At 39.1% G+C, this 22,476-nt stretch overlaps 2 protein-coding genes across 2 annotated transcripts in view; one reads left to right on the top strand and one right to left on the bottom strand.

The window, feature by feature from the left end:
* Positions 1-22,476, bottom strand: part of LOC136877511 (luciferin sulfotransferase) — a 243,989-nt gene that overhangs the window by 115,145 nt on the left and 106,368 nt on the right. The window lies entirely within an intron of this gene.
* The window catches only part of m-cup (mann-cup), a 51,632-nt gene that overhangs the window by 3,862 nt on the left and 25,294 nt on the right, over positions 1-22,476 (top strand). The window contains exons 2-4 of the mRNA XM_067151618.2: positions 7,436-7,618; positions 10,688-10,930; positions 21,947-22,072. Of these exons, the coding sequence (XP_067007719.2) occupies positions 7,436-7,618; positions 10,688-10,930; positions 21,947-22,072 (552 nt within the window). The remainder of the gene's footprint in view (positions 1-7,435; positions 7,619-10,687; positions 10,931-21,946; positions 22,073-22,476) is intronic.

The following is a 22,476-nucleotide window of genomic DNA, read 5'->3' as shown; positions in this document are numbered from 1 at the left end:
CACCTGTCACCCGGCGGCCCCGGGTGGATTTCCGGCCGGGTCAAGGGTTTTTAATTATAATGATTAATATACCTGGTCCGGGGACTGGGTGTTTATGACGTCCTTAATCTTCCTTTCCTCACGCACAACATTCCACTCTACCGCCATTCCAATTACACGCAGGTTCATACAATATGGTGCCATTAGGGGCAAAAGATCTACGTAGGTCGACACCCCGAACAAATAGCATTTTAAAAAAACATTGTCACTCTTTTGTCTAGTCCAGTTGCACTCACTTTTGCCAGTAGTCTTCCATGATCCACCCTATCAAATGCTTTAGACAGGTCAATCATGATATAGTCCATTTGACTTCATATCTTCATTGTCACAAGTGCTCTTTAACATACCACAGATAATAAAAGAGCAAATTACAAGATTAAGTAGTTTAAAGTTTTCTTTTTGATCTTATGTAGGCCTACTCTTACTACTGGTATGACATGGCCCTATGTTAATCACATCATCTAAGAGGGATGATGATGATTGCTGTTTTAAAGACTATAGCATTGGTTTTTTTAGTTTCATCAGCATCTGCCATGGGATGTGAACTACACGTCATTGTAGAAGAGGAAAGTGTAGTGTTTAAGTTGTAGGAATGTTTAGGACAGAGCAGGCATCCATTGCCTGTGTCACTTGAATTGACCATGTATGGTTAAAAATCCATGACATGACTGGAAATCAAACCCAGAATCTAGAATGTTGATCAGTCAGCCACAGAGTTTGTTGACCAGCTTAAACTATACAATATAGCCAGTGCCTAGAATTTCGTATTTTATTGTTAAGCATGACGCCACTTTGTATTTCTTTTCTTCTTGTTTATATTGTTATGTAAGATAGAGTTAAAGACTACATCATAGCTTCATTATCAGTCTACTGTGTGTGCAAATGAAGTTTAATAGATTGAAGTGGGTCATTGTGATACCAGGTCCTTCACTTATATTCTGATGAAACATGTATGGATGCATGAAATGCATGAAATGAAATTCGAAGATATAGAGATATAGACAACATCTTGTACAACTTACATTTGTATTGAAAAGGTGGAACTTTACTGGAATTTTAACTTTGTGAAATGAAATGGTGTATGGCTTTTAGTGCCGGGAGTGTCATAGGACAAATTCGGCTCGGAATGTACTTTGTATACTGTGGTGATGCAGTTACGCATATTTGTAACGTTATGATTTGTCATCTCATTTAATAGTTGCTCTCATGAATATATCACCTTGTTATTTGAACATGAGTTGCTGATAATCTCAAGATGAGTAAGAAGGTCTAGAACAAGCTGAAATTATTGTGTTATAAAAACTGGACATCATGGCATCTTAAGAGACCCACATTCTGAAGGATGTGAATTTCAATAAGAAACAATCTTTTTGAAGTATGATAAAAGATGTCCGTTTTTGGTTTAAATGTGAATAAACTTAGTAAGTCAACATGGCGAGTGGCTGCACGGTTTGGGTCATGTAGCTGTCAGCTTGCATTCGAGAGATAGTGAGTTTGAACCCCGCTGTCAGCAGCCCTGAAGGTGGTTTTCCGTGGTTTCCCATTTTCACACCAGGCAAATGCTGGGGTTGTACCTTAATTAAGGCCATGGTCACTTCCTTTCCACTCCTAGCCCTTTCCTATCCCATTGGTGCTGTAAGACCTATCTGTGTCGATTCAACATAAAGCAACATGTAAAAATAAAAAATCAACGTGGCTGCAGTAATTCCTCAGGAAATTGGCCAGGGATTAGCATAATGCTATCGTGGATGCCAACAGCAATGATATGTTTCCCCTACCAAGCACTTAGGAAGAACTAAGTCTCCATATACATATTGCATTGATCATCTGAACCATCTCCATACTGTTAATATACGTAATCTTTGATCTGGGAAAACCCATTGGAACTTTACACACTATGAATCTCATGTTAGATCCGTATTGACAGTTGTACTTACAAAATTTTACAAAATTATGTTTTACATCCAATTAAGACGAAACTTTACATAGACATAGACATGTTTCGACCTGGCATAGGGTCATCCTCAGTGAGACATAATGAATTAAAAACATCAGACACACAAAATGAAATGTTAGTTAAAAAGTTTTTTCTTAAAAAGCACAATGAAAATTAAAAACTGTGAGATGGTGATTGTTCAAACAGTCTTGAGCTGGAGGCTTTTTTGTTTTAATGTTTTTGTTGTCCCTTGGTATAGTTCAACTCGTATCTGTAAACTGTTGGCTTAGTTATTTTCAGACACAGGTTGATATACGTAAGCTGATATTGAAGTTGAACCGTCAGATTTCTAGTCTGTAAAATGGATAATAAAAGTCAAATTAAGAGTTGAAAAAATGGCAACTAACAGGAAAATATTTAAGGTGAGTTATGAAGAATGAAAATTAACTTTGAACTTTGGAAAGCATTGTTATCTTTGTTCTAGAATACCATCCTCTCTCTTGAACACTCGTCTAATTGGATCATTGCAGATATGCCTAGGTGTATTCCTCTGTCCAATAACAAATTCAATTTTAGAAGAATGTTCTTTATGCAGTAGAAATTTAAAGTATCAGTTTAGTTTCTAAGTCATGACCTCTTTCTCCTATCGTTCCCGCGATTCTGAGGATTGTGATCGCTGAGAAGGCTATTGGTCAGTTGTCTCTATCTCTAGCAGTCCTCTGCCAGATGTGCTGCACCAAGATGTTCAGCCCAGTTATACCCTTGATGATGTTCGACTATCGAGTCAGAACTTGTCCGCGATCTCTCTTGCTGGGAACATTTAAATGATCAGTTTTTCTATGCTGTCATTTCCATGTCACATAATGTGTCCAAAGAATTTAAAACTCTTGTTTTACTTATTGATGATACCGGTTATCTGATTCTGAGGTGGAGAAACATGAAATTCTAGATGTAAGGCTCATATCTAAAGATAATAGGCAACTTGATGTTTTTGGGCTGTACAGACCTAGAAAGGATGCCACTAATGCAGAATTATTTTATAAGATAATTAGATATTTGGGGAATGACACAGAAAGAAACGTTTTTGTAGTGAGTGATCTCAACTTACCAAATCTTAACTGGGAAGGGAATGCAAATGACAGAAAGCAAGACCAACAGATGGTGAATAAGTTAATCTGGGAAGAACAGCTGAATCAGAAAGTGATGGAACCAAGTAGAGGGAAAAATATTCTGATAAAATCAGACAAGCTCTATAGAAAACTAAGTGATAGATGGTATAAATGGTTTTGAAAAATATTATGATCAATTGAAAATGGTAAATAAAAATATAGGCTAACTGGTCTGTGGGAGGTGTTCAAAGAAGCAAGTACTGTATGTACCATTAAAGATGGTAAGGAATGGTGAAAACCCATTATATTATAATAGAGAAATAAAAAGATTAAGGAGGTGCAGGCTGGAAAGAAATATAGTTGGGATGGGAGAAATTGAAGGAACGTACTAGGACACTGAATTTACCAAAAAGGTCAGCTAAGAATAACATGATGGCGAACATAATTGTTAGCCATATGAATTTTAAGGGGAAATTAAGGCAGAAACAGTTTGCAGGAGGGACATTTCCATGGACCATAAATTGACAACGAGAGTGTAAATGTAAGGACTTACAGAAATGTTCAGTGAGCAGTATCTGAAGAGAGTGGGATATAAGAATAATGTCCAGGTTACTGAAATTTACCTATGATAATAAAGGTATTTACAAAATGATACAAAGGTTGAAAGCTAGAAAAGCAGCTAGGATTGATAAGATTTCTTGCAATATATCTAAAGTACTTATTTTATTACTGTTTACATGAAGGAGTTTTACCAAATGAATGGAGAGTTACAGTTGCCCCAAAGTACAAAGGAATGGGTGATAAAGATAAAAGCAGATAATTACAGGCCCGTCAGCTTGACATGGTTTGTAAGCTCTGGGAAAGGATTCTTTCTGATTATATGAGCCACGTGTGCAAAATGACTAACTGGTTTGATAGAAGGAATTTCTGGTTTAGGAAGCTTATTCCATTGCGGCTCGACTTATAGGATTTCAGCAAGATATAGCCGATATTTTAGATTCAGGAGGTCAAATGGACTGCATCACTATTGACCTATCAAAGGCTTTCAATGGGGAAGATCATGGGAGACTATGGATGAAAATGAGGCCTATTAAACTAGACAAATGTGGTTAAATGGGTGGCTAAGTTTCTAGAAATTGGAACTCAGAGAATTAGAGTAGGTGATGTGTTATCTGATCCTGTAATGATTACCGTAAAAGGAAAGTCTTGGCAGAGCAGTATTATTGTACCCTTAGCACCTCATGGGCATCACTGCAAGTACTTACGTGTTAATATAAGGAAATATCTTCATAGGGGTAATCACATTAACAAGATTGAAAATAAAGGTTTCAGATCTCTTCATATATTTATGAAAGTATCTAGGGGTTGTAGCAAGGATACCGTATAAGTCTCTGGTAAGACCCTAAGTAGTGTGTGTTTCCAGTACATCGGACCCACACTAGGATTACTTGTTATGTGAACTGGAAAAGATCCAAAAAGAAAGCAGCATGATTTATTCTAGGTGATTTCTAACAAAAGAGAAGTGTTACAAAAATGTTAAAAATTTTGGGCTGGGAAGACTTGGGAGTAAGGAGATGAATAGCTCAACTAAACGCAGTGTTTCGAACTGTCATTGAAGAGATGGCATATCTACGAGGTTGAATGGAACCTTTAAAAGTGGGAAAGATTGTAACATGAAGATGAAGTTTGAATTCAAGAGAACAAACTGGATTAAATATTCATTTATAGAATGATGAATTAGGGATTGGAATAATTTATCAAGGGAAATGTTTGATAAATTTCCAATTTCTTTGAAATTAGCTAAGAAAAAACTAGGCTAACATTTGATAGGGAGTCTGCCACCTGGGCGACAGCCTTAAATGCAATTGATTGATTGATTGATTGATTGATTGATTGCAAATTGTAGAATTTAGATTTATTTTCCATGAACAGTTATTCCTTTTCTAATGTATATAATGGGACCAATGTTAATGTGTTAATGCTGCTCACATATGAGAAGAAAGCCTTATGATACTGGTAGCACTTGTGACCATCCAGAATAATCTGTAATGAAGTCAGACTATTTAATGGATTAACAGAAAATGTTAGGATATCACTGAAACAATCTGCGGTGTTACACCTCTCAAGGAAATTGGAGAAATCCATATTTGAATAGAGGAATGGGATTGCAATTGCAAGTGATGCTTTAAAATGATTTACTTATGACTCCTGTCAAAGGTAACGTACACTGCTGGCCATTAAAATAACTAGGTGGAGTGCTGAAAGGTACACCATGCTGGGATATGCAGGTGATAAGTATTTCAGTGCATGTACACAAAGCAGATAGGAGGAACACCATCTACAGTCTATAAAGGGGAAGATTGCACAGCATGTTCCTTAGTCGGAAGTCGCATTGAACAATGGTTAGTTGTGTAAAGGTCGTGTAGTGCTTGTGTAAGAGGGAGGAACGCCTACTAACACATGTCAGAATTTGACCACAGCTGGATCAGGGCCTACTGTGACTACGGTTTGCCGTTTTGCAATATTGCTGTTTGCGTTGGACGGGATCCCATTACTCTCATGCAAAAATGTAATCGATGGATCTAGGAGAACCATACAGAACACCATGCAGGATCTCAGGGTGGCCACCGAAACCCGGGAGGGCAGACATATTGCCCGTGTGTCACTACGGAGCGTATAGCCATGTCACTTACCCTGAGTCAGGATCTTGGCACGTCTGCAGGCGAGAAGTGTCCGCACGGATAAGGTAACGTCTGCAGCACCACGGACCATCAGCAGCATGGCGACCAATGTTGCGGCTTTCCATGACGCCGTAACAGAGGCAGATTCACCTGCAGTGGTTGTTTCAGACGAATCCCGGCTCTGCGTACAGCATCATGATGGATGTATCCACGTGTGGAGGCACCGAAGAGGGCAATAATAACTGAAATTAATAAAGATCCTTCTCCAGCTTGCATTTGTCCTCTTATGGGCCCATCACCTGGAATGATGGTATGGGGTTGGATATACATACCTACTATTCGCATAGCCCGTAATTTGGACATCCACAGTTAAATTTTTGAGTGTTTAAGGCTTTTGGCTCTGCCCTATCTTCGAGGCGTCCGTGACGCTGCCTGTCAGTATGGCAGTGCTATCCTGACGTGGTTCGATGTTCTCCCGATTGGTCACCCATTGAGAACATCTGGCCATGGGTTGCCAAGAGACTGGCATGTCACCACTACAATTGATGAACACCTTACTCTGATTAGTCCAACCATACATTGAGCCATCACCCTCTAGTAGGAGAGCGATGGCTGATATTCTTGAAGGCAAAAATCTAACTTAACCTTTTAGAACTTAAGAGGTTCAATAGCCACGCACAATCTTCCTGTCACCTGATCATATATTCTCACTTTGTTCTGACAACTCAAAACATGGCTGCCTTTTGTGAACTTGCCTCCACAAGGAGCACTGATGTCAGGCATACAGCCCCTCTATGTTATTCTAGCTTGTTGATATAATGATTTTCCATGCCCAACAGCTAAGAGCTTCATGTTAGGCCTGAAGAAAGCTAAGCCTTTCAGTTTTTGAGGTCATCCTCTACCTGCTTTGCTCAGATTTCTGTTGGGAGCCATTCTCTGAATTTTTCAATGTGTTGCCAGAGTAATTGGCACATATGGCCAGACCACCACATCTCCAATCTTGATGATCGTCTGTTGGTTTCTGCACTTCAGTCTGATAGTTTTGTTACAAAGAGAGTCATGCAAAGAGTTGCTCATGTCTATGAATGTTCCTGTATCAGAAGTATACAGTAAAACTCATAGAATGACAGTCAGTCTAAATCACCTTCAATTCCCTGCCTAAGAGGTAAGGTAAGGGTGTATTCTGCCCGAAGGCAGGTGCGAACCTCTGCAGAGGTGTGCCTGAGCCGGAGTTTACGCATGGTAGGGTGGCCAGTTCTTTTCTGCTCCTCCATTCCCTTACTCCCTACCAACAGCGCGTGGCAACCCATCCAAATCTTGACCACGCCCCATGTTGCTTAACTTCGGAGATCTCACAGGATCCGGTGTTTCAACACGGCTACGGCTGTTGGCCCTGCCTAAGAAGGATCCTTTTTTAGCTCATGTTGGCATGTAAGAGAGCTAGATGCAAATAGAGGATTATAGAGAGGTGTTCTGTTCAGTCACAGAGGCTTGTAGAATGAACACTGATTATATAATGAAGATGAATGTATGATGATGGTTTTTTTTCCCCTCTTTGTGAAATTGTACTAATATGATATGAAAGTGACTTCAAGAATTTCCTGTTGTTATGTTGAGTAATATTGAACTTTTAGAGCATATGTTGATAGTATTTTTTTTCCTGTGCACAGATCCTGTACAACGACACTTGTTTCACTGCCCAAGCCTTGGCGCGTCTCTATGTAGACCTGAACGAAAAGAGTCTTGAAGTGCTTGACTCCAGTCGAGGTGATGGTGAGCCAAAATTCGAGGATGTGGCAGCAACTTTTGAACTGTTGGGCAACGAGCTCCCTGCTGGTCGACAACTACTTGAGGTAATTTTTTCTGTGTACCTTATGCAACATGAAATGTAGGCAGCAAGTTAGTGGTGCCATGTAGCTGTGAGCTTGCATTTGGGAGAAGTTGATAGCTCTGAAGATTACATATTAAGAATTTCATTTTGCTTCCGTATTGACGTCACTAAACATGTACAAATGCAAATGTAAAAGATCCACCAATTCATTGCATCTATATTCAGATAAAATTATTACCTTACAGCAAGTACTAGTACCTGCATGTTTCGTCCGATTATTGCACATCTTCAGCTAATGCCATCAGTACTAAACCATTAACACTAAAATATTAAAGGAACAATGGAATATTTCTATGGGAAACTAGTGTATGGCTCATTAAATTCTAAAACTAAACACCAAATTAAAATATGAATAGACAATGCATCTATCAAGTCGTAAAATCACACATTCTGGCAAGCTGATCACTAAAGTCTTAAAATTGTTCTTTGATGTGTTGATATAGCCTACAAGTTGTAATCCAAATTATGTGTTGCATATAACATGAACTGAATTGGTGGATCTTTTACATTTGCATTTGTACACGTTTAGCTCTGAAGATGGTGGGTTTTTTTTTTTTTTTTTTTTTTTTTTTTTTTTTTTTTTTTTTTTTTTTTTTTTTTTTTTTTTTTGTGGTTTCTCAATTTCATGCCAGGCAAATTCCAAGCCCAAGATTGTTTCCTTTCCAATCCTAACCCTCTCCTCTCCCAATGTCACCGTAAGACCTGTCTGTGGGATGTAAAACAAAAACAAAAAAAACTTGCTCTCATTTGAATTAGGTGGGTAAAATACTCTGGGAAATAATATATGAGCACAAGCATTCAAGTTCATTATCTGTCGAATTTTGGCATTCTATTCTCATTAACAGGTCACATCACTTAGGTCTTCTATTAGATGTAACCTCCACCTTGTGTGTTAATGACGTGGCATGCAATGTATGCCCTTCCTTATTTATTTACTTATTATAGTGTATTTCAGGCATCGTCGATTGAGAGCAAAATGCCTTTGGAGCCAGTTTGATCCCCGCTCTCAAGGAACGAGAGCAGCTTAGCGAGCAAGTAGGGGGTGAAGTAGGGGAAGTGCATGACGTAGTACGCACTGAAGGTCAGTGGCGCAAAGGTATAGCACAACTTTCTGGACAGGTTAGATTGCGACACGATATGCGTGAACTCACGTGAGGTGACAGTAGTGTGTTCCCCCCTTTATCCTCACACCATACGACGTTCAACCGTAGTCGGTAAATGTTGCATTCACTATGGAAGAGAATTCAGCACAGCGTAGGCCATCAACGCCAACAAGTTTTAAACCTTCTTGGGAAGAAGTGTATTTGATATTTCAAGAAAATAACACACAAAATGTTTAATATGTAATACAATATTGACTCACATTAAAAAATTTAATCTGCAGCACCATTTTTCCTTATGTCATTCCAACAAGTATTCATAGCGTTACTAGAAAAACTTAAAAATAACACATTTGAGGGTGTATGTACATTTCATATTATCCTACTCAACTCTATATAACAATGTTTGACAATTCCTCAGAGATGATGTATTTATGTACCGGTATGTATTCATTGCTGTTGTTCAGATGGTAACATTTCCGAGCGGCAAGTACAGTACTGTCACGGTATGCAACCCGCCTGTCCGCTGCTCTCTTGTCACGTGACTGACAGCTGTCCAGAGCAGAGCAAGTACGTGATGACGTCTGGTGTATTTGACTAGTGTTTATAGACAGGCTCAACTTGCCTGATCCGAGCAAGTTGACCGTGCGGTTAGGGTCGCCTAGCTGTAAACTTGCATGTGGGAGATGGTGGGTTCGAACCCTACTGTCGGTAGCCCTGAAGATGGTTTTCTATGCTTTCCCATTTTCCACAGCAGGCAAATGCTGGAGCTGTACCTTCATTAAGGCCACAGTAGCTTCCTTCCCGCTCCTAACCCTTTCCTATCCCATCATTGCCATGAGACCTATCTGTGTTGGTGTGACGTAAAGAAGCAAATTGGAAAAAAGGCAATTCTGCCTGAAGTTCCCCCCAGTTGTGGGGTAGGGGTTGAGAATAAATGACCTTCAGGACAGTTTTGCAGCTACAGGCTGTGTAACAAATGTCTGTCCATGGACATTCCTAATCTCTTATTTCAAAAATATGTTCATTATAGGTCATTACAAAAATACTTTCAAATACATATGAAACCAAGCAGCATTCAAGCTGTGTTAACATTTATCAAATTTTGGAAATATGGATTTCTGTTCCCTTCATCCATGACACGAGAACCATGAAACAGCTTGTAAGTTATTGTTGAATTTGATTTGCCTTGTCGTCATTATTAGCCTGAAAATTACTCAGTGTGGGTAAGTGCGCAAGAAGCAAAAGTCCTAATCGTAGAAAAAAATTATATAAGCTTGAGGTAAATCTGCTCATTCTTAGAGGCTTACTGGATTTGCAGAAGATACAGATGTCAGATTATTGGGAAAAAAAGAAAAAGACAAAGATCTATCTTGGAATGTAACGACTAAGTCTGAAACAATGCAAAAAGTAAAAATGAACGTCATCAAATATTGTCCATGAGTAAATTTTTGTAATTGATCACTTGCATTGTTCTGAACACAGATACGCTTGGTTTTAGAATCAGCATTACTGCTTAGTGAATAGCTAACTGTATTATACCAGTTGCAGATAGTTAAATTTAGTTTTATTGTTTTATTGATATTTTTTATTGTTACTTATTATAGTGTATTTGATTAATTTTTATAGAGAGACTCTACTGTATCTTGTCTAAGGATTTAGGTATGGTGATTGAGAATAAATGATCTACAGGACAATTTTGCAGCGTTGTCTTTTTCTGTTAAAGTGCAGAACTTACCTCTCTCTGAGATTGGTGTGTGTTTTAAGTACATTTCGTCTTTTAAATTGACTCCATTGTAGTATTTTCTGATGTCTTTATCTTAAAATTACAATATTTGCTTTTCTTCTTCCCATCCCTTCTTTTTTATGTTACAGTGAAATATAACCTTTTATTAATTCCATGTTTTGGTATTTTAATTTTAACATTACAGATTCGTCCTGTGCAGAAGAGACAACAAGAAAGTTTTGATCGTATTCTGAAATGCATCACACACCTCATCTACTTAATGGTGGAGAGAGCAAAAACAGATGCTCAGAAGCAGCGAGTCAGGGAATTGGTAACAGCCTTAATCCGTAGTAATCCACGGTCTGCTGTTACTGGTGACACTTTGTTGCATCTGTGCGTCTCCCGTCTAAATACTATTAAGAGCTCCTACTTCCAGGATGATAATCAGGTGAGAATGAGGCATGTTAATGATACAGTTGAAAATTGCAGAGAGGTGAGGTGAAAGGGATGAAGTGGGGAAAGGTAGATATACAAGGGGAAAGAGATTGCTGTGTTGAGACTGTCTTAATGTTCAGGGCCATGGCAGACAGTGGTGGCGTACAGCAATTTCTCCAGGTTACGGGATCTCATGTTCTTATTTCATGTTAGTGTTGGCTACTGAATGCATGATTCGAAGCAGTGTATCGATTCATTCAAGTGTCCGAGTGAATCGATTCACAAGAACGGCGAGCTCACCGCACACAATTCAGCTTACTGCCAGCAGACAGTGCTGAGTGGCGCACTCACTGGACGTTGACAGGTAGCCGAGCTTCCGCTGCAGCAGACAGTGAATCATGGCACATCGAAAGAATCATGAACGAGTGCAGCTCAGTGAGACACAAGATACACACAGCTCCTTATCGGCTCACTGGACACTGGCGGGTGGCGGAGAGCTGAGCTTCCGCTGCAGCGAGACATACAGTGAGTCATGGCACACCGAAGAATCGTGAACGAGTACGGCTCAGTGAGACCCAAGATACATACGGCTCCTTATCGGCACACTGGACAGTGGACACTGGCGGAGAACCGGGCTTCCTCTGAAGCAATACATACAGAGCCATGGTACACTGAAAGAATTGTACGCTAAATGGACTCCCGAGCTCAGCTCATTTGAAAATAATACCCACTTGCATTCACTGTCCTCTTCTTACAGTGATGTTTAAATAATAGACGGATTTATTTTCAGTGTTAAAAAGGTAGTCAAAATATAATTCTAAAGTAGCTAGTAAGTAGGTAGGCTATTAGGTTATACTATTTATTAGTTTAATGAATCTTAGTATTATAACTTAGCTGACATTTGACAATTAATTAAACTCGACTCTAGCATCCCCTATGAATATGACATTTTTAAAAAATCCTCTGCTGATAGAAAAATACAGTACATATTTTCAAAAATGACTTAGCGAGTTGGACGTGCGATTAGTATCGCGAAGCTATGCGCTTGCATTCGGGGGATGGTGGGTTCGAATTCCACCGTCGGCAGCCGTTAAGATGGTTTTTCGTAGTTTCCACATTTTTACACCAGGAAATCCTGGGACTGTACCTTAATTAAGGCCATGGCTGCTACCTTCCTAATCCAGGACCTTTCCCATCCTGCATCGCCGGAAACCTTTGATGTATTAGAGAGACTAGCATTTTTTTCTAAGAAAGGAGTTCATAGTATGAAGACCAGATGGCAGCAGCGAACAATGAATGCTGTTGCTGCTCTCTTACCATTACGTACTACACAGATGCAGTAGGAGCGGTGACTCTAATGTGCCGTGAATCGGATCACTGTATCGATTCTGTAACGTGAACGGAATCAAATGAATCGATTCAGTAAAATGAATCAGAAGTTCCATCACTATTTCATGCCACTATACTAGTATGTCCAGAGTGGATTTATTACAAATTGCTACTGTTCATGAGAAAGGGGATAAGCCATAAATACTGTCGTCACATGTTTGATATCCTTTTTATTCACTTCTGTAACCACAAAATGTGAAGGGGGGGGGGGGTCCAATATGCAATAGCCTCCAGTTTTGTTGAATGAACACATGATTTCCGGTTATACCCCTGTGGGTGGGGGATGCAGAGGAAGAATACACTCACGGTATCCCCTGCCTGTCGTAAGAGGCAACTAAAAGGGGCGACCAAGGGATGATAGACTTGGAACCATTAGACATCTGTGATTCGTACCATTATGCGAGAAACACCATTGGTCGGCTTTACTTGCGATTAGTACTACTACATGTGCCTAGTTGTACTCCCTCTTAGAGAAAAAACCACTTCTACCTGAGGAACTCATACTGCTACTGCCTCCAGCTGGGTCTGTGATTAGTATCATCAGGGGAGGATCTCTGTGGGAGTAGTGACATAATATCAAGAACACCATGGGTCTGTGTTGACTGTAGGTGGTGCCATAATGTGTGATACACCGTGGGTCTACATTGCCTATGTTTAGTACCATTATGTGAGCGACACCATGAGTACACATGGCCTGTGATTAGTACCACTATATGAGGAACACCACGGATCTAGCTGGCACCTATGAATAGTACCTCTTGTGAGCAACACCATGGGTCTACGTTGCTAGTGAGCAGTATCCTTATGTGAGGAAACTCATGTGTCTGCGTTGCTTGTGAGTAGTTCCCTTATGTGTGAAACACCATGGGTCTGTGTTGCCTGTGAATATTGCCAGTATGTGTGACATACACTGGGTCCACATTACCTGTGTTACTATAGCAGAAACATCATTACTTGATTACGGAAACATGATTACTACTATTATGAGGGCTTGGTGACCTGAATTTTGGACCCCCTTGGACCACAAGCATAATACCAGAGAATAAGGTATTGTGAATTGGATCCACTGATTGTTTTGGCTTCATGGTCACTTTTTCATCATGATTCGTTTTAGATTCTAGTGAGTGGATACATTTTGAAGTTTTAATTATCCCTTCGTTTCATCGTATCATTAGTGGCTGATGACCTAGCTGTTAGGCCCCTTTAAACAACAGTCATCATTTCTGGTTATAAAGAACTATAAATTGTACATGTGTGTACTCTATACTATTCTTTTAACAAATTTATGATTGTATTATGAGTCTTACTAGCTGTCTTCATTGGTAGGCTTTGTGTCAAAATTTTAAAAAATGAAGATAACAGTAAATGACGAACACATGACTTTTAAGCATGTGGTAGAAGGTGAGCTGCACCTTCTCAATATATAATATTGTGGAAAGAGTAAAATTCCATATTAAATAATTAACACTGAATACAATCTGTCAGAAGGCTTCCATAATCGTCTGCAAGTGGTGTTCGGGAAACACCATCCAGCTTTTATGCGTAACTTGCTCTCCGCATAAAAGGATATTTCCATTCGACCACTCCCAGGTAGTGATATCAGCAGCATAAATCGTAGTTACCCGGCGTGTAATTTATTGGCCACTCCAAGGGCCCGATAAGACTTCACATGCTGGGCAAGTTTTGAGAGCTGAACATTATTAGCCGTATTTCTGGCGACGTACAGCTTAAATTAGCTTAGTATATTGATAAAAGCACTATATCGTAACAGTGATCGATATTGTATTGCAGGATTTTGAACATTAATGCTTCCCTCGAGTTGCAGCGGTCACACCAGCCTCTCGCATCGACAGCGTCGGGGACAAGCATTCGCAAAGAAACTCTACAAGGATATACAGTAGAACCTCGATAATTCGAAATATGTTAATTCAAAATCTCACCTAATTCGAAGCAGCTCTCATTCCCGGAAACATGTGGTACGATTTTACATGTTATTTAAATCTTTTAATTTAAAATACGGATAATTCGTAATTACAAGAACAATGTTGGTCACGTTACCAAAATTCAGACTTTTAATTCGAAACTGCCTTTACATTTTGAAAAAAAAAAAATTAGTATTTTACAGAGTAATTTAAATTCAAAAAATCTCCGCGTCATGAAAGAATGCGTCTTCTGGAACGTGCAGGGGTAACTTTGCGCACTTTCACGTACTTCGGCATGTCTGCAGTGTGCTTCATACCTGCTATGTGAATCGTAATTACTTTGTATTCGGCGTTTTAAGGAACGCCACAATATCAGATAGGCCTAGCAGGCAGTGTGTGAGGAGGTAGAATCTGCGAACACTGGCGATGTCGACAGCGAAAAAGCGTGGCTTATAACCTATAATCAATTCGTATGCACCAAACAATATTGTCAATCCCGTTGGAACTGCGTGTTTGTTTGTTTTATGTTTTTAAATGCTGAGGCGAGACGGACTTACGGTTTTAAAGACGAGAATTGCCAGCCAGGACATGTACTGTGTTGCTATGCATTGCACACGGAAGCAAGAGACTTCCTTCCCCCGTCATAGGAAAGTTTGAAAAGCCACGATGTTTTAAGGGCGTCGGGCGCTTTCCATGCCGATACAAGGCATCTAAAAATGCAGACAGTACAGTAATCCAAAAGATAAAGCATTTGCACAGGGGAGCCAGCATAATTTTTCCTCGTCTTTAAATCTTGTTTTTCTTCCTTTCGTTGCATGAGGTTATGTTTGCCATTGTTTTATACAAGTGCATTATTTAATTAATGTAAATGCATCTTGTTGGATAAATTTCTGAAATAGTGTTTTCCATGGCATTTGAAAAGTTTGAACTAAGAATCAAGGTGATTGCATGCATTATAGAAATGCAATGGCGGGAAATTATACAAGTATAGCCACTCTACTGTTGTACTGTGGACGGAAGCGAGAGACTTTATCCCTCGTCATAGGAAAGTTCGATAAGCCACGATGTTTTAAGGGCAGCAGGTACTTTCCGTGCAAGCACAAGGCATCAAAAATGCACTGTACAGTAATCCAATGAATAAAGCACTTCCACAGGGGAGCCAGTATAGATTTCTCCTCATATTTGAATCATGTTTTCTTTCTTTCGATTTCATTGCGTGAGGTTATGCTTGCCGGTGAGTTATCCAAGGGCATTATTTGAATATTGTAAATGCACTTTGTTGGATACATTTTGGAAATAGTATTTTCCATGGCATTTGAGAGCTTTAAACTGTGGCCCCGATGTGCGGAGAAGGATTCACTTCTACCAAGGTAAGTGTGCATAATAAGGAATAAAATTATATCCATTACCACACAGAACTTTACCATCACGGCCCCGAGCTGACTTTAAATTCTGAAGCATTTAAATTTATTATACCATCTAAGGAATGCTTATTAAGTTTCAACAAATCTTTCACCAAGAGATACAAATCAAATGTGCTATTTACAACGAATTATATTTTAAGATTTTATAAGCAAAACTGGTATTTTCCAAGAATATCAACAAGAGAAATATGGACAATTTAACTGTTTTATCTGTCTTATGACTTACAATTTTAACAAAATTTCGAAGATCTTATTTTAAATGTCAGAAATTTTAATGTGTCTTGCCAATTTTAATAATATTTATGTCTGATATATTAATGTTAATTTATTATTAGCTGATGACGTCCCTTAGGGGACGAAACATCTACTAGATATAATAAATTATATATTGTATTGAATAGGCGGACCGCTTAGTTATAATATTTAAGTTTATCTTGAATATTCATTGATTGATATAGTCTTCAGGCTTGTAGCTAAATCTCCAGTGTGCTCCCTGCATTGTCACTCGAAACAAACTTTCGATCAATTGATAAAATGAGGCAGAAACAAAGGAAACAATTTTGAATTATCCATGAATGCGTGAATATGCATTAGAACTGGATGTTCATGTGCTCATGTGCTCCTGAGAGCCCACCGCCACTGCAGCTCAGTCAAAGCAGCATAAAAGCTGGATGGTGTTTCCCGAACACCACTTGCAGACGATTATGGAAGCCTTCTGACAGATTGTATTCAGTGTTAATTATTTAATATGGAATTTTACTCTTTCCACAATATTATATATTGAGAAGGTGCAGCTCACCTTCTACCACAAGCTTGTGTGCCACTGATGTACACGACGTCAAAGTAATCAAACGTATGAAGTACCTCTTCTGAAACTTCATCACAGAATTCTTCTAAACATCGCAGCACATCTCCAATGGGTTCAAATGTCTGAGATAGCAACATTTCTTTTTTTATTTGTTAACTCTACCATTGTTGTGATTACTATAGTTGGCCTGAAGCCCCTCAGTCTGTATTTTTTTTTATATACCGACTGCACCAGATGGACAAAAAACACAAAATGTGTGGAGATGGTATGACTTCTCTTGCACTATTGCTATGGGTAGAGATTGAAATACTCTGCAGTTGCGAGTTTTGAGAAAACTTGGTTTTATATGGGTAATAACTATTGATGTACAACCTCAACTTTGTTTTCAATTATTTGATCTTTTGTATAATCTAACCAATTTACTATGTTTTGCAAAATATAAGTATTTTTTTGAAGCAGTTAGGAAAAAAACATGCACAAAGTTTTTAATTTTGAAACTAATGAATTTATTTGATAGTGTTGAGTTCTTGCTCAACAATCAACCATTTGTGGATTGCAGGTCAATGGTACTATTACACAGACAGCTATGAGCTATGGTTGCACATGCTACCCACCAATTTTCGTTTGGAAGCGTACACTTTTTTCTTTATATTGTAGCCAAATGTTCTTCAATCTCAGGCTTCTCTTCTTCTGAGATATTCCCTCAAATCTTTCTTTCTGGAAGATGGTTCTGTCTTAAATTTCTTTGGTATTTATGCCTTCTTTGTTTAGGTCTTCATGCACTTCTTTTAGCCAATGGGTACGAGTTTTCCATTTTTCCAGGAAAGCAAGTTTTTTATACCCCCATCTGTCTGGGTCCATTCTCTTTAGGTGTCCATAAAAGATGAACCTCCTCTTTCTGAATGCGGTCCACGAACCTACTATGCTGTCGTAGCAGGGGGAGAGGTGATGCGCGTGGCGCGTCCCAGGTGGCGGGGTCATAACCGGCTTGCCAGCGGACTTGAGGGAAATAAAATACCTCTCGTGGACCCAACACACAACCACTGTGGGTGGGGGACGCAGACGAGGAATACACCAATGGTATCACCTGCCAGTCGTAAGAGGTAACTAAAAGGGGCGACCAAAGGATGATTTTACTAGAACCATGAAACTACTTGTGATAGTACCACCTCGCAGGGAACACCATGGGTCGCTTTTACTTGCGCGTAGTACCACTATGTTAGGTACCAAATAGGTTTGTGATTAGTAGCACGCAGGAGCACCGTGCAGTCGGCCCCCCAACTTAAAGAGTGCACTGTCGGCTTTTACAGTACCTGTGATTAGTACCACTACAATATATGAGCGACACCCTGGGTGAGCGACACCATGTTTCTGGCTTGCCTGTGATTAGTACCCACTATATGAGGAACACCACGGGACAGTACAAGTCCCTGTAGTTAGTACACTTATGTGATGAACACCATAGGTTTGTGTTGCCTGTAAATGGCACTGCAATGTGCAAAACACCATAGGTCTGTATTATATGTGCGAATTTCATTCCGTGTGAGTAGTACCATAATGTGGAATACCGAGAGTCTACGTTAATTTTGATTAGTACTGCACCATGACAAACACCATGGTTCTGCTTTCTTAGCAATAAGTACCATTATGAGGGGCCGATGACTAGGATTTTGGACTCCTTTAGACTGAAAGCATCATCGATTCAGTATTATGCTATACATGCAACCCATTGGTCAGTAATACTATTGTTTCATGTCAGTTTCTGTGAATGCGAGAAATTGCGGGTCAGATCCACTGATTGTTTTAAATTCATATCCATCCATTCATTCTTCGTCTTCACGTTTTAAATTCTGGTCAGTGGAGGATTTTGGACTTTTAATTTGTCATTACATTTTGTCTCATTTCGTACCATCAGGGGCCAATGAAGGAGTTTGATCGTGTGGGAACATGTTGGACTACAAAACGCCTGAGATAAGAGTACTGTAATTTGCAAGTTTTGTAGTTGTCAAGTGTCGTGGGAAAGAAGATTCCATCCTAAAACACTTCACATCTGAAAATGTTATGGCATTCATTTCGTGCAAAAAAAAAAAAAAAAAAAAGTGAAAAAATTTGTGTTCAGGAATCAGTAATAAAAGCATTGGAGGGAGATTTGTGAATTGTTTTTCACATGCGCAGTGAAATATATGTTGCAGAGCATGACCATAAACAATCCATGCTAAAAGTGTAATCTTCCACCCATATATAAATTATTTATATAGCCCAAATTGCATGATATAATACGATATCAGAAGATGTGTCATCGGGAATATTTAATAGACATCTGTAAATTTTATTACAGGCAATTGTAAATCTATATAATGTTCAAATAATTTATTATTTATATTATTACAGCATATTTTATTATGTATATAATGTTGGAAGAAGTTTTCATTATGTTGTGTATTTTGGTCTATACTAGAAACCTACAATTGTCATTTCACCCCATACTTTGTATAAGGAAGTGTTATTCTTGGAAGCCTAGGAAATTAGTATGAGTCAGTGGGTTTACCGCGAGTTTGTTTGAATTCGACGGACACCCTGCGTGAGGCTTCTAACGTGGAGATGTACACCTTGTGGACACGCCTACCGCACTTATGAAAAGAAAGGATGGGAAAAAGAGATTGGCTTGGAAGCAGCAAAGAAAGGAGATCGAGTAGGAAACAGAGACCCGGCGGAGGGGGAATGGGCCTATAAAATATCGGACACAGCTATCATCGAGGAACAAAAACAAAACCAGAACTAGAACAGAGTTATTATGTTGTTGGAATGGAACTTATTATCCTTGTGGAACTGATTTATGTTATTTCACTATGTATTGGCAGTATTTCTCAGAACTTCAATGTTTCTAGCAGTGCACAGTACAGCGATACTGTGATACTGCCGAAACACGGTCATACTATATTATTCACGGTTCGTGATATATTCTACAATTGTGTGGGCAAAGAACTTCATTTAGTTAGAGTCTACTATATGCAGTATCGACTTTGTATTCTTACAGCGAAACAGTTTAGATGGTGTGGATATTCAAATTAAGACGGAAAAATTCATGATGTTGGATTTTCTCCAACCAAGATCATTTGTGATCGTATTTCATAGAAGTACGGCCGATGTCTAGCTTACAGACAAGGCAAATAGGGAGTGTTAGGCCCAATAGACCTAAATAGTTTACCCGAAGGAAGGAAGGAAGGATGTCCATGGAGCAGATCTACCCTGATTGAAAGGGGACGTTAGATAATGCAAGCGATGATAAATTCCATTAACTTCAAATTAATTTTTTTCAGGCTGAAAAGGAGCTTTTCCAATTCATCTCATTTTTGGGGGGGGTTATAAATTCAGTTAAAACTGAAATTGCATTAATCTCCTTTATGGTAGCGATACTTAATGGTTAATATTTCTTATGCCACCCCTGTGATTTTCAATCTGAGTTTCTATGTTATTAAAAATAAATGTTGCATTACAGTTCCTGTTAAACTGTAAAGCTGGCGCCCAATTATTACATAGTGAAGTGGGAAACCATAGTAGAGTGGTAATTAAGATTCCTATATTGTGGCAATTTGCGGGCGAGCCACAGTGCTCATTTATTTTCTTTATTATATGCTATATGCACAGTCACATAAATGTCACTCAACGAGGAGCTGTTGAAGGGAGTGTTACAAAAGTGATATGGATGCCATGTACAGATGCATATTGTGAACGCTTTTTATCATGTTACAACAATGTTTTGTCAGATGGTTTACCATTGTTTACATGAAACAGGTTTTTTTTTTTGTTTTTTTTTTTTTTGTGAAATGTATTTTGAGGGCTAGATTTTGAAATTACCAAAAAGTTCAATGAAAAATACAGATATTCCATTTTAAAATCCCGCTCTGCACGTCAAACTCAACGGAAACTTCCAATCTCTAATTATAGCTAGTTCAGAATCACACATAATGCCATTTGGTGTTGTGAATTCTGCAGGAAGGAGTGCCAGCTTCTTGTAAAGATTTATCTCGTGAGATCGTTGATTTTAGATGGCATAAATGCAAATACTGAAGGGATTCCTATGTGTATTTGATGATCGTATGAGATTTAAAATACAGAACAGTTGCAAGAAGGTAGGTAGATGGGCTCACCTCAGTGAACCAGGTTTGACTTCTTATAAGCATGCAGTTCTAAATTATGACTAGGATTTGATCATCATTTTGAACATCATTAAGTTAGTGTTTTTGTATGGAGGCCATCCGGAAAGTTGTACCCGTTTGCCCAATAAAGACACAGGAGTAAATATTAACAAATATACACATTTTTATTGGAAAGAGCATACTTTACACTACTTCTCCACATAATCTCCAAGCAAATTTAGGCATTTGTCATAACGTGGGACGAGTTTTTGTATTCCAGCATCCTAGTCCTCCGCCACCAGCGTATTGAGATACGTAGTCACGGCTCGTTTAAGTTCTTCATTGCTGTCAAATCTTTTTCCCGCCAGAAAGTCTTTAAGCTCCGTAAAGAGATGAAAATCCGAAGGGGCTAAGTCTAGGCTATACGGGGGATGGTCAAAGGTTTCCCACTTGAATTGCTGCAAAAGTTGTTGCGTTATTGCAGCTGCATGAGGCCTGGCATTGTCATGAAGGAGAATGACGCCTATAGACAATAGACCTCGCCGTCGATTTTGTATTGCCCGCCGTAATTTCTTTGTTTCACAATACGCATTAGCATTAATTGTGTCTCCACGGCCCAAAAAATCGATGAGCAGTACACCTCCGCGATCCCGGAAAATGGTTGCCATGAGTTTCCTTGTGGACAGAACTGTCTTGAATTTTTTTTGTTTGGTTGGTGAATGAGCATGATGCCACTCCATTGACTGTCGTTTACTCTTGTTGCTCTGAAGTTATAATTTGGGAAAGTAAATTCGGGACCACCAAGCGAGTTAGCCATGTGATTAGGCTGTGAGCTTGTATTCGGAAGATAGTGGGTTTGAACCCCACTGTTGGCAGCATTGAAGATGATTTTCTATGGTTTCCCATTTTCACACCAGGCAAATGCTGGGCTGTGCCTTAATTAACGCGATGACCGCTTCCTTCCCACTCCTAGCCCTTTCCTAATGCATCGTCCCCATAAGACCTGTCTGTGTTACATAAATTAATTCAGAAAAAGGTAACTTGGGAAATGAAAAAATGGGTGGGAACAGATGTAAACCTCTTTTTGCGTCAACTGACTTCTCTCCTTTTCATGTGCACTAGCAAAATTTTAGCCTCATGCAAGATCTCAGGCTTTGTGGTATTTGAAGTACACCAACCTTTTTACTGTAGATTTACCGCCATATAAATGAATTTCACCTTGGCATCTCCAGAAACTGTAAAAATGTTTGTCATCTTCATCTAGATTCTTTGGTCACTTCTTTATATTGGATTTGTTACTTGTTTCAAATTTGTTGGTATTTCAGCATATGATCTTGTATGTTGCAGATTATATTCCCGAACATGGATGTTATCCGTCTTCTCCTGGAATGTGGTGCTCCTGTGAATGCACGCAATGAATCTCGATCCACACCTCTGCACGTTGCAGCTAATCCGTATAATTTCTACAGCCCTGTAAGTATTCACTACATGGAGTGGAGTCCTTCCATAGTTTCTGGTGTACACATTCTCCTGATGTAATGGGATTAGTAGAATATTTATGAGGCCTGTTTCTCATCTTTGTACATGAAGTTCAGTACTGGGTGTCTTATGCAAATCTACAGCTCAGTAATAGTGATGTTGTCTGTATAACTCTCCATTGCTTTTCAACTTCTCCTTGAAGTAATTGTTGATGCATTGGATAAGGGGTTCAAGGCTTGTAACCTGGGTAGATGTGCTGTCTGTTTTGGTCTCAAGAAAGCTCATCAGAACAAGCTATAATTTTGTGCTACCTGCATATCATCTCTATGAGATCTTCCAGGGCTCTTGTCAGAAAGCCAAATGCACATAAATCTTTGTGTTAAAAAAGCCTGCCTGGT

The sequence above is a fragment of the Anabrus simplex genome, chromosome 7 (assembly GCF_040414725.1).
Source record: "Anabrus simplex isolate iqAnaSimp1 chromosome 7, ASM4041472v1, whole genome shotgun sequence".
In the NCBI taxonomy this organism is placed as follows: Eukaryota; Metazoa; Arthropoda; class Insecta; order Orthoptera; family Tettigoniidae; genus Anabrus; species Anabrus simplex.
The sequence above is the reverse complement of the archived record's forward strand: the minus strand, read 5'-3'. Positions and strand labels throughout refer to the sequence as shown.